Source organism: Rattus rattus, chromosome 5 (assembly GCF_011064425.1).
Source record: "Rattus rattus isolate New Zealand chromosome 5, Rrattus_CSIRO_v1, whole genome shotgun sequence".
Lineage (NCBI taxonomy): Eukaryota > Metazoa > Chordata > Mammalia > Rodentia > Muridae > Rattus > Rattus rattus.
In genome coordinates, this window is record NC_046158.1 from 149350813 (window position 1) to 149362173 (window position 11361).

Consider the following 11361-nt stretch of genomic DNA (forward strand, 5'->3'; position numbering starts at 1 on the left):
AACACTTCTCTGATCTCTTTTCGAGGAGTGTTTGATATTTATGCCATTGATACAGACTACGTTTACTTATTTATTTGGATGTGAGTACATGCGTATGCGTGTGCATGGCCCAGCGTGCAAGGAGGTCAGAGGACGATTCGTGAGACTCGGTTCTCTCCTTCCCTCATGTGCGTCCTGGGGCTCAAGCTCTGATCATCAGGCTCGGCGGCAAGCGCTCTTGACTGCTGAGCCATCTTGCCGGCCCTCCGTTGATGTTTCTGAGGTATTCAGAACGTCAGACCCTTGGGTCAGCTCGCTCTGAGTGGCCCGTGTGGCAAGAGTGTTACGGGTGGGGTGGGGGCTTTGTATCTTCCGGTCTCGTGGTTAGGCACCGACATCCCTTCTATCCATACCTGTGTCTAACGCCTGTCCTTTAAAAACCTGAACGCCACTGTGTGAGTGCACTGTGAGCTGTCTCCACGTGCACGAGCGTGCAGAATCATTCCAGAATGTTCTGCCACTGTGACTAGCATCAGGCTTTTCCTGCGTTTTACCCTTCAGGGCCCCAAATGTTACAAAGCACCTATTGGATGCTTTTTTTTTTTTTTTTTGCTTCTTCTCTTTAGACACTGAGGGGTGGGAGGGCGAACTTAATACCAGATTCATCTGACCTCCAAATTACAGCTATCCGTGATTTAGTATGTTTCCTATTTAAGTAAATTCCTCTTTTTAAATCAAATTTGGCTTGGACCACCAACTGTGTGCAGCCTGAAACCAGAGAGTCTCCTCATTGCGTGCCTTCAAAGGTCTCCTTGTCATGTCCTGTTGTTTCAATTAAAAAGAGAAATGCGCCCTGACCCCTGTGTGCGGATTGCAGGAAGGAAAGCAGGCTTCGCTGGCCGCGGACTTCTCCATCACCCAGTTCAAGCATCTCGGCCGGCTACTCATGGTGCACGGCCGGAACAGCTACAAGCGCTCGGCGGCTCTCAGCCAGTTCGTCATCCACAGGAGCCTCTGCATCAGTACCATGCAGGTGCGCCACCGGGGTACCGCCCAGAGTCGCCTCCCCACGGGTGCACGCCGGGTTCCTCCCAGAGTCACCTCTCCACGGGTGCACACGGGTGCACTGCCCAGGTGGGCGGCAGTTAGCCCTGTGCCCAGGTGCTTGTGACAGTCATTGTCATGGAAAGCCCAGCAGTTGGACAGTGGGTTTTAGTGCAGGCCCCACCTGGCCAGTCTAAATCTCCAGCCGACAGCATTTAGTCGGGCTCCCCCACCTCACCACTGCTTCCCCAGAGGGAGAGGCGGGGTTACGGTCAAATGAGTGCTCTGGCTCCTGTTTTCCATGTACACAGGCAAGGACTGAGGGGTGGCAGCCACATCAGAAGAATAAATGCGTTTGAGACAGGGTCTTGCCGAGTAACCCAGGCTAGCATGTGAGCAAGTATGTGCTCCTCCTGCCTCAGCCTACAGTCACATGCCACCACCCCTGGTTTCTCGTGCATCCTATACCCTTGGCTATTGGCAAAGTGTAGTCGGGATCTCTCGTCGGCTTCACACTAGCCGAGCCCATTTTACAGGTGGGAAGACTGAGGTTGAATCAGCGTGAGATCCGTTCATCCTAGGGAGGTTGCAACACAGCCTGCCTTTCAGACTCAAACCTCGAAGGAAAAGGGTTTCCTACCCCAGCCCCTCTACAGGAGCTGACACCCTACCCCCACCCCCAGTGAAGTGAAGTGGTAGGATCAGCCTTGCCTCCTTGAACTTGATACTCAGAAAACAAGAGTTGAAGCTGAAGGCACCTTCACCATCATCGGTAAAACCCAAGCAGGGCATTTCCCGAACATTAGGCAGCCTGGGGGAGATAGCGGAGTGGGTCAGGCTGCCGAGCCCGATGACATGAGCTCAGTCCCAGACCACAAGGTAGGAGGAGAGCACTGACTCCCGTGGTTGCCCTTTGACCTCCATCCCAGTTCTGTAGAGAGCTCACAGGCACGTAGGTGTGTGCGTACACACTAAATAGAGGCACGCATGCATGCTTGCACGCATGCTTGCACGCACACATAAATGTAGTTTGTAGGAAAGGTGTGTGGCCGTACGTGGAAGGTGGCTCACCATGCGAGAGGTGCCTGTCCTGCCTCACATGCTCCCCTCTGGCCTAGTGCAGAAAGGGGGAGACGTTCTAAAGCCACACAGCTGCTGCGGATCTCCAGGCTGCATCTGTCCTCGTAATTTATGCTAATTCATCATCAGACAGTTATGCTAATTCACCAACGGGCCTAGGCCGGGCTGTGGTTTTAATCACTGGGAGATTAATGATCATGTCCTTGAGCACATACACAAAAGCAGACAGCTGGGCCAGCATCTGCAGTACCTAGGCATTCCCGTTGGCATCCACCCAAAGGTTCTGGAAGGTTCTGAAGCGAGGCTGGCCCTCTTCCCTGTGCTTGTGAGGAGCTTTAGCCCCTGGCCGTGACATTGCACCTTGCCACGATGATCTCTGATGAACAAGACCGAGTGTATTTATTTCCTGTGAGCACCCTTGTCTACGTGTAGGCTCTATGACTGGTGTATGGGAAGGGGCTCTGAGGCCAATGTTCAGAATAACCTCCGGGTCCGCACGTCCGTGCAGTGCAGCCGGATGAGAAGCCGCTGGAAGGTGACTTCCCCCACGATGAGGTTGTAAAAGTGTGTCTGAGGAGCCAGGCTGCCAGGGGCTGTGGTGCTCAGCAGTACTACAGCAAGCGGACTTTCCTCAGTGCGGGGAGAGGCACTTCCGCCTGCCGCAAAGCTTCTCTTGGTGCTAAGGGTCTTATGTTTGGTTTTTGTTTCTGTTTGGTTTGGTTTGGTTTTTTTTTTTCCTTTTTCTATTTTTTTCGGAGCTGGGGACTGAACCCAGGGCCTTGTGTTTGCTAGGCAAGCGCTCTACCACTGAGCTAAATCCCCAACCCCTTGGTTTGGTTTTTGATCCTGAGTCTTATACATCCTGGGCTGGCCTCAAACTATATAGCAGAGATTGTCCTTGACCCCTCCATCTCCCTGCCTCTGCTTCAGAAATGCAGGGATCACAGCGTGCACCACCCTACGTGGCCCGGCTAAATCTTTATAAATAGCCTTCACTCAGCACTCCCAGCATTCCTTGGGCTTGTACTGGGGCAGTGGCTCTCAACTCTCCCAACCCTTCAGTAGAGCTCCTTGTATTGCAGTGACCTCCGATCATAACGTTACTTTGTTGCTACTTCATAACCGTAATTTTGTTACTGTTAGGAATCACAATGCAAAGATTGATATGGGGCCCTCTGAAGGGGTCGTGACCTCCAGGTTGAGACCTGCTGCCCTATGGGGTAGGACCTGGAAACCACAGCCCTCTGTTAATGTGTAGATGTTAGGATCGAGGAGGCATCAGCAAGCACTGGGCCTCCCCAGCAGGTCTTCCCAGCACGCACTGTTTGCCAAAGTTAGAAGCACACACTCAGTGAGAGCTGCTAAAAGTCCTTACTGCCTTTTCTCATTTGAAACACTAGTCAGTCACACGCTTTGATAAAACATTTTTTCTTACGTGTGGCCTGAGGGCACAGCTCGGTGATGGTGTCTCATGCTCACCCAGTAGGTACAAGGTCCTCAGTCTGATCCCGAGCCTTGCAAAAATAAATTCAAATACAATTTCTTCCAAATTCCAAACTGTAGTGTCCTCCACCCTGACCTCTAAGATGGCCACTGTGGAAACATGGGTAGCTGTGTCCCCAGCTTGGCTTCAGTGTCCTGTTGGGCACACGCCTCGCAAGCTGTAATTCTGAGCTGTTGGGAACGTAGGCTCCTCAGGTAGGACCTGGCTTGACTCCCAAAGGGCCTGCTGTGACTTCAGGACCTGGGTGTGGCCTTCCCAACCCCAGCACACAGGACACCACGTTCACAGAAGAGGCCGAGTCTGGCTGTGGGTGCTCGCTTCTGCCTCTGGCCTCTCACAGTTGAGCTGTGTGCTCTCGGGCCAGCCCCTGACCCTCTCTGGGCCTCTCATGGGGATGATTGAATAGTCCAGACCGCCTAGGGTGTTGTGAGGGCCGCAGGGACCCCTGTAACAGGCACACGATAGTACGTGGGTGAGGCCAGTGCCATGACTCCTGGTGACATCCGCTCCCCTGGTGACTCTCAGTGACACCCACTAACCACCCCCCATGACTCTCAGTGACACCGCTCCCTCCTTCACGCAGGCCGTCTTCTCTTCCGTGTTCTACTTTGCATCCGTTCCTCTCTACCAAGGCTTCCTGATCATCGGGTAAGTCACTGCTGGCAGGCAGTTCACTTTCTCTGTCGTCCCGAAAACATCCCTCAGGGAGAGACGTGGGAAGTCTCCGTGGTACGTTGGCTTCTGGTTTTGAGGCCCCTTGAATTAATACTTCTGCACCTTCACCAAATGGGGGCACATAGTTGTACACACACACATACACACCACAAACATATGCTCACACACACCTCACATATACATATACATACCACACACATGTGCACACACACCGCTTACATATACACATATACACATACCGCACATACATATACACATCACATACACTACATACATACATACCACATACACATACCACAATACACAGACACACACCACATCCACCACATCACACACACATACATCACATATACATACCACATATACACACATATCATATATACACCACATACACCACATACACGTATACACACATCACATATACACACCACACCACACATATACATACATGCATACATATATCACATATATACATCACACACCACATATACACACACCACATACATACATACACATGCACACACATTGCATATACATACTACACACATACATACACACACATGCATACATACATCGAATAAACACACCACACGCCACACACACACCACACACACACCTTATTCCCTCTCCCCCCATCCTGCCACTCTCCTTGGCACTGTGTGTAACACGCCCAGTTCTCTTGTTTAGTGACAGAGACTAGAACACGTGACCTCCGACCTCTATCTTATACCTGGAGTCTCCAGTGCTAAGAGCTGGGCATGGTAGACAGGCTGGAGTAGACGGGCGGGCAGGAGGGAGGCGGTGCCCTCCACATGGGTGGGGTGGTGAGCAGTGTCTTGTGGTGACCACCCCTCCAGGTATTCTACCATCTACACCATGTTTCCCGTGTTTTCCCTGGTCTTGGACAAAGACGTGAAGTCGGAAGTTGCCATGTTGTATCCTGAGCTCTACAAGGACCTCCTCAAGGTTCCCCAGGCTCCCCACTCCACCTCTTCCCTCACCTCTTCCCACCGCCTTCCCTTCTTCCTCTTCCTTCACTTTGCTCCTCCTGTCTGACGGGCAGAGGCATAGGGGCGGCCTTTCTTTGGGGTGGAAGGTGTAGGGTTCTGCGGGGTTGGCCGGTGTGAACTGCCAGCATCTGTGCTTCTGAAGTCACCAGACCCGCTCTGTAGCCGCCAGCCGTGCTCCTGGAGAGGCAGGGGCTTCCTGTCTGCAGTGCGGGGTTTCCCTCCGGCTGTTTTGGTTTTGTTCTGTACAAGCCCAGGGCTTCGAGAAGGCTAGGCAAGTGACCTAATGCCACGCTGCTTTCACAGCCGGCCTGGAACTCACAGAGATCCACCTTCCTCTGTCTCCTGAGAGCTGGGATTGAAGAAGGCCCCACCCCAGCTTTCTTTCCTAGTGATCTTGATAACTTGCCCAGACTGGTCTTGAACCCACAACCTTCCTGCTTTCGTGTCCTTAGCATAGCTGGCAGGACAGGTGTATACCGACTCTGGGTTCTCTTTGAAAGGTGGCATGGTTATTTCACACCGCCGGGGTGGGGTGGGGAGACATGGGGGCTTTAGGGGTATTTGTGATAAAAGCTGGTAGTGGGTGGTAGAGCCCCAGCCTCCGCCTTAACCTGTGCTCTTCCTGTTTCTCATCTAGGGGCGGCCACTGTCCTACAAGACGTTCTTAATTTGGGTGTTAATCAGCATCTATCAAGGTGAGGTCAGAGTGGGAGAACTAACTTGTCCTTTGTTTAACCTTGACTTTGAAAGGAGGGGGCGGTTATGGAGAGAGAAGCAGACCTAAGATAGAGCAGGGCACGCAGCACAGCAGGGGTCCGCAGCACAGCACACTTTGGCTTGGTAAAGCCAGAGAGAAGCCTGAACAGTTCCCCCTAACCAAAAATGTTCAAACACAACAGGTTTTGAGTCCTAACCTCCGGGTAAGCACATGGAATATAAGATAAATGGACATGCCTAGGTCCACTAACAAAGTGCTCGCTTATGGACTGGCGAGAAGTTTCAGTTAGTAAAGGGGCTTGCAGCCAAGCTGACAAACCTGAGTTCCATCCCTGCAACCCACGTGACTCCCCAAATTATTCTCTGACCCCCACACATCTACCATGCTGCACACATCTATACACACACACACACACACACACACACACACACACACACACACACTCTCTCTACAAAACTAAAACAGACAAAAATCCAAGAAGGACTTGCTTATGGTGATTTTTTTATATACGAATATCTAAGTTGTCCATTTGTGTTCATTTTCTCCCCTCTCCTCTCAGAATTCTGGTTTTGTGTGTGTGTGTGTGTGTGTGTGTGTGTGTGTGTGTGTGTGTGTGTGTGTGTTAGAGCACAGTAACTTACTAGTGAACATGACTGCTGGCTTGGGTCCTTCCTGTTTTGATCCATATGGGTGACATAGTCAAAATGTTTAGGGCTCAGGAGTTTGAAGGGGATGAAGCTGTCAGGGAGACATTTCTTTGATGTTTAAAGCTGTGTCAGAGCGTAAGGCATATATCAATCAAAAGACAGTAAGCGGTCCTCCCTTCTACCCCCTACATCCTCACCTCCTGCATCCTCACCTCCTGCATCCTCACCTCCTGCATCCTCACCTCCTGCATCCTCATCCCCTGCATCCTCACCTCCCGCATCCTCACCTCCCGCATCCTCACCTCCCGCATCCTCACCTCCCGCATCCTCACCCCCTGCATCCTCACCTCCTGCATCCTCACCCCCTGCATCCTCACCCCCTGCATCCTCACCCCCTGCATCCTCACCCCCTGCATCCTCACCTCCTGCATCCTCACCTTCCGCATCCTCACCGTGTTTGTAAAGGCGGTCACAGACTGGGATGCAGCTTTCTTGCAGTGCACTTGTCTAGCACAAAGAGAGTCCTGGATCTAATCCCCAGCTTGACGTGAGCCAGGTGTGGTGCACTCCTGACATCTCAGCACGAGGGAGGTGGAGGCAGGGGGATCAGAAAGTCAGGGCTAGCTTCTGCTACATGAAACCCACCTCAGAAGCAAACAGACCATGAACATAAAGACAGCCCCTTAGGAAGCTTGGTGTTTAATTTCCTTGGCAGTTCCTTTTACTGTTTGAGTCCCTTGTCCAGGTGACAGTGCAGTTCTGTCCCTAGGTCCTGCCCCTCCCACCCTCGCCTCGGACTAGGAAGCTCCCTGGGTGTCAGACCTGTAGCAGGTCCACCCCTCCCCCCCACATCGCTGCTTGTGGTGTTTGCAGGGAGCACCATCATGTACGGGGCGCTGCTGCTGTTCGAGTCGGAGTTTGTACACATCGTGGCTATCTCTTTCACGTCACTCATCCTCACCGAGCTACTGATGGTGGCGCTCACTATCCAGACGTGGCACTGGCTCATGACAGTGGCCGAGCTGCTCAGCCTGGCCTGCTACATCGCCTCCCTGGTGTTCCTCCACGAGTTCATCGGTAAGACCCCCCGACCGAACCTTAGCCTCAGGACAGACGTGTCCTCTCTTGTTTTATGTGAGATGATCTCACTGTGTAGACCAGGCTGGCCTCAAGCTCATAGAGAGCCCCCCGCCTCTGTCTCCCTAATGCTTGGATTGAAGCCGTGCGCTGCCACATCTGGGAAATGCCTGCTTTTGAACTCCACAGAGCCGGCTGGCTTAGGAAGGGGGGTCTCTGATGAACTCATCAAGCACAGTGGGCCGCTCTGTCTGTGGGCTCCGTGCCTTCAGATTTGACTCACTGCTCATCCAGACTATGTGAATGCAACACACAGACTTGTGGTTTGTTCATCAGCAAAATCTAGCAAGTGTATGCTCAGAGCTTGCTGCTGCCCGTCTCCCCGGCACATACAGAGAGCATGTGTAGGCTTATGAAAACAAGATTCATTTCTCTCTTTTTAAAAGACTTACTTATTTATTCTATATAAGTACACTGTGGCTGTCTTCAGACACACCAGAAGAGGGCGTCAGATCCCATTACAGATGGTTGTGAGCCACCATGTGGTTGCTGGGAATTGAACTCAGGACTTCTGAAGAGCAGTCGGTGCTCTTAACCACTGAGCCATCTCTCCAGCCCACAAGGTTCATTTCTTCCTGAGGACCAGAGCCCTCAAGGAGTCTATCTGTGCCCTGCCCTGCTTCCCTGGTACGAAGAGATGGCTGTGTTTGCTGCGCCTCTCCAGTGGCTGTCCCCGGGGTCTAGAACGCCTTCAGAGATAAATAACAGCAGTTTCCTGGGTCCAAGGCAATGGATCCTCATTAGCCTCCTGGCTAAGCTGGACTTTTCAAAGTTTTATTCCTTCCTTTTACTTTTTTGCATCAAGAGCCCCTTGGTTCCTGTGAAACCTCAATCAGAAATTCCTTCTGTGCCCGTGAGGGCAGTGTGGCCCAATAGCACCCGGGAAACCTGGACTGATCATGCCCCAGGCAGCTCTCCTCTGCCTCAGTAGTCCTGATCTTGCTCTTCAGGGGCCACCATAGGCTCCATGAGAACTACTCCTGTCATGGCTGGGTAAGAGCTGTGACACCAGCTCCCAGCAGTGGGCGTCAGCCCATTTGATACACTAGGAGTGCCTGCCCTGGGCCACGGTGGCAGGACAAGTGCCCCTTCTGGTCAGAGGGTGCAGGACACATGGGAACACCCTGTGGGCACCTGATGGGATCCAAGATGCAGAGAGAGAACGAGGGTGAAGTGAGAGGGACCCAGGTGGACCCCAAGTGAACTGTACCCCAGGAGTTCATAGATTAGACAGTATGGAGGGGCACGGGGAAGAGGAGACACAGCACAGGACAGCAGGTAAAGTGGATGGGGAGGACAGAGGTTGTAGAGGGGAGTGTTGGGGAGCAGGGACAGCATGGGCATAGGGACAGTTGGGAAGGGAAGTGTGGGGCAGTTTGGACAGTGGGGGGACAGCAGCAGACATGCCGACCTGAGGGGCCAGCCCATGCTTGCTCTATACTGAGCTCACACCTGCATTAGGACACTTCAAGGTTGGGTCAGCTCAGCCACTGCTCACCCATGCATGGCGAGCCACCAGGCTGGCTCCGTCCCATTCTTTCCCAGACCCGTCGCCAGCTCCCCCCAGTACAATTCTGGAGTGGATCCAGTTCCAGCAGCCCAACATTTTCTCTGTTGGGCCCCCTTGCCACTCAGCCAGGGCGGACTCAAACCTCTGGGCCGTGAAGTCCCAGGGGCCGGTGTCATCCCAGAAGGCCAATCGGGAGAGTCTGCCTTCCAGATGGTTCGAGTAGGACCTGAACGTGCTCAGACGCCCCTAGGGCACGTCTGATAATCGGGGCACAGCTTAGCTCCCAGGCCTCTTCCCTGCCCCCCACTCCTATGGCAGCTCTACCCCTTCAGACTTTCCAGTTGGTTACAGGGAAATGGGGAGGCCTGCAGGAGGCCAGTGGCCTTTGGGAGGGTCATGGGAGACAGCCACCACCAGGGCAGGGAAACCCTGCATTAAATTTCAGTGTCATCAGCAGACACAGCTAATGGGTAGCACTGAAGGGGGCATCGTGAGGAGAACTGGGATACTCAGACTCTCCCAGTTCCGCCTTTGCCTCAGGCTCTTCTCCCAACCCCACCATATCCTGTGAAGCCTCCAGTGAAGGTAAACAGAACATCGCCTTGGAAAGGGAGGCTAGTGGACACTGGTGTCTGTTCAGAGAGGCTTCCTGAGCACTTAACTATGTGCCTGAGGGTCTGGGTCTGAGGGAGTGCGGAAGTGTGGTCCCTGCCTGGGGAGCCTCAGGTGGCTTTGGAGGCTGAACAGGAAGATGAAAAAGGTACAGCAGTGGGTCCTGAGCCCAGCACATAGTAGGTGCTTCACTGGCGACATCTTCCCTCCACGCTGTGCTTCAGACTAGGAAGGGCTTGTCCCCGAATGCCCTGTGTGGCGTCCACAGGTCCCCCCACTCCCAAGCTCCCCAAAGCTCCCGACTTCTCCATGTCCAGCACTGGACAGAGCGCCCTGCTCCGAGTGAGCCCAATCTCACCAAGTGGCCTCTGCCCACCCAGCCCTGGGGATTCCTCTCCTGACTTTCTGTGGTGTCACTGAGCCTGTATAGCCACCGACGAGCAGAGCCATGCATCGGATGTCACTCTCTGTGCTCTGGGGCTCAGAAGAAACTAATTGTCATTTAGAATCAAAAACACCTGTGGGAATGTCTTCCGGAAGGGCCTTCTCCTGGCTGTTGAAAGTTAACATTTCACCAGATGTGGGGGGCAGGTAGAAGAGGGAAGAGGCAGGCCCTCTGCAGAAGAGAACATAGGACAGGGGGGACACAGAATGCATTGTTTGGTGGCCTCGTGTACATTTTGCAGAATGCTCCTGTCACGACCATCTTCTTACTTACAGATGTCTACTTCATTGCTACCCTGTCGTTCCTCTGGAAGGTGTCCGTCATCACCTTGGTCAGCTGTCTCCCCCTCTACGTCCTCAAGTACCTGCGGAGACGGTTCTCCCCCCCCAGCTACTCCAAGCTCACTTCATAAGCTGCAAGGCGGCAGCAGGGCCTCCGGTCTCTGCGCTCTCCCTGGAGGAGGTCAAGTTCCAGGCGCATGAGCCACCTCAGGTGGACGGCGCAGTCACGGCTGGCACATGAGGCTTTACTGAGGCGAGACTGGGCACCTAGCGGGGTTGTAACACTTGACAGAATGGGAGGGAGGGGCCTGAGAGCTGTACCTGTCAGAACCTTGGGTGCTATGCTGAATTGAGGGTGAAGACGTGGGACTGGGTGGCCCGTCTGAGGTTTGTGTGGGTCACTGTGCAAGCTTCTTTATGGTTTGAACCTCTTGTCATGTGATAAAGTCTCTGTCTCGAAGGCTGCAGACTTTTTATTTTTAAACAGTCTTACCACGGATGCACTCTTCACGTCGCTCTTGCCCTTAAAGAGGCGCCTGCCTTGCCTGATCCCAGCACTCGGGAGGCAGAGGCAGGCAGACCTGTGAGTTTCAGGCCAATTCAAACAGAGGGAGTTCCAGTCCGCTATCCAGGGCCCCATAAACCCTATCTCCAAAACAGAAAAAGTGTTTTCAGAAAATACAAAGTTCAGAAGTTGGGTACAGTGCATGCTTGGAATC

At 53.2% G+C, this 11361-nt stretch overlaps 1 protein-coding gene across 1 annotated transcript in view; it reads left to right on the top strand.

The window, feature by feature from the left end:
• Window positions 1-11102, top strand: part of Atp9a (ATPase phospholipid transporting 9A (putative)) — a 105613-nt gene extending 94511 nt beyond the window's left edge. Inside the window, exons 23-28 of the mRNA XM_032904735.1 lie at window positions 857-1012; window positions 4191-4255; window positions 5140-5248; window positions 5930-5987; window positions 7531-7734; window positions 10637-11102. Of these exons, the coding sequence (XP_032760626.1) occupies window positions 857-1012; window positions 4191-4255; window positions 5140-5248; window positions 5930-5987; window positions 7531-7734; window positions 10637-10773 (729 nt within the window). The 3' untranslated portion in view covers window positions 10774-11102. The remainder of the gene's footprint in view (window positions 1-856; window positions 1013-4190; window positions 4256-5139; window positions 5249-5929; window positions 5988-7530; window positions 7735-10636) is intronic.
• The last annotated feature ends 259 nt before the right edge of the window (window positions 11103-11361 follow it).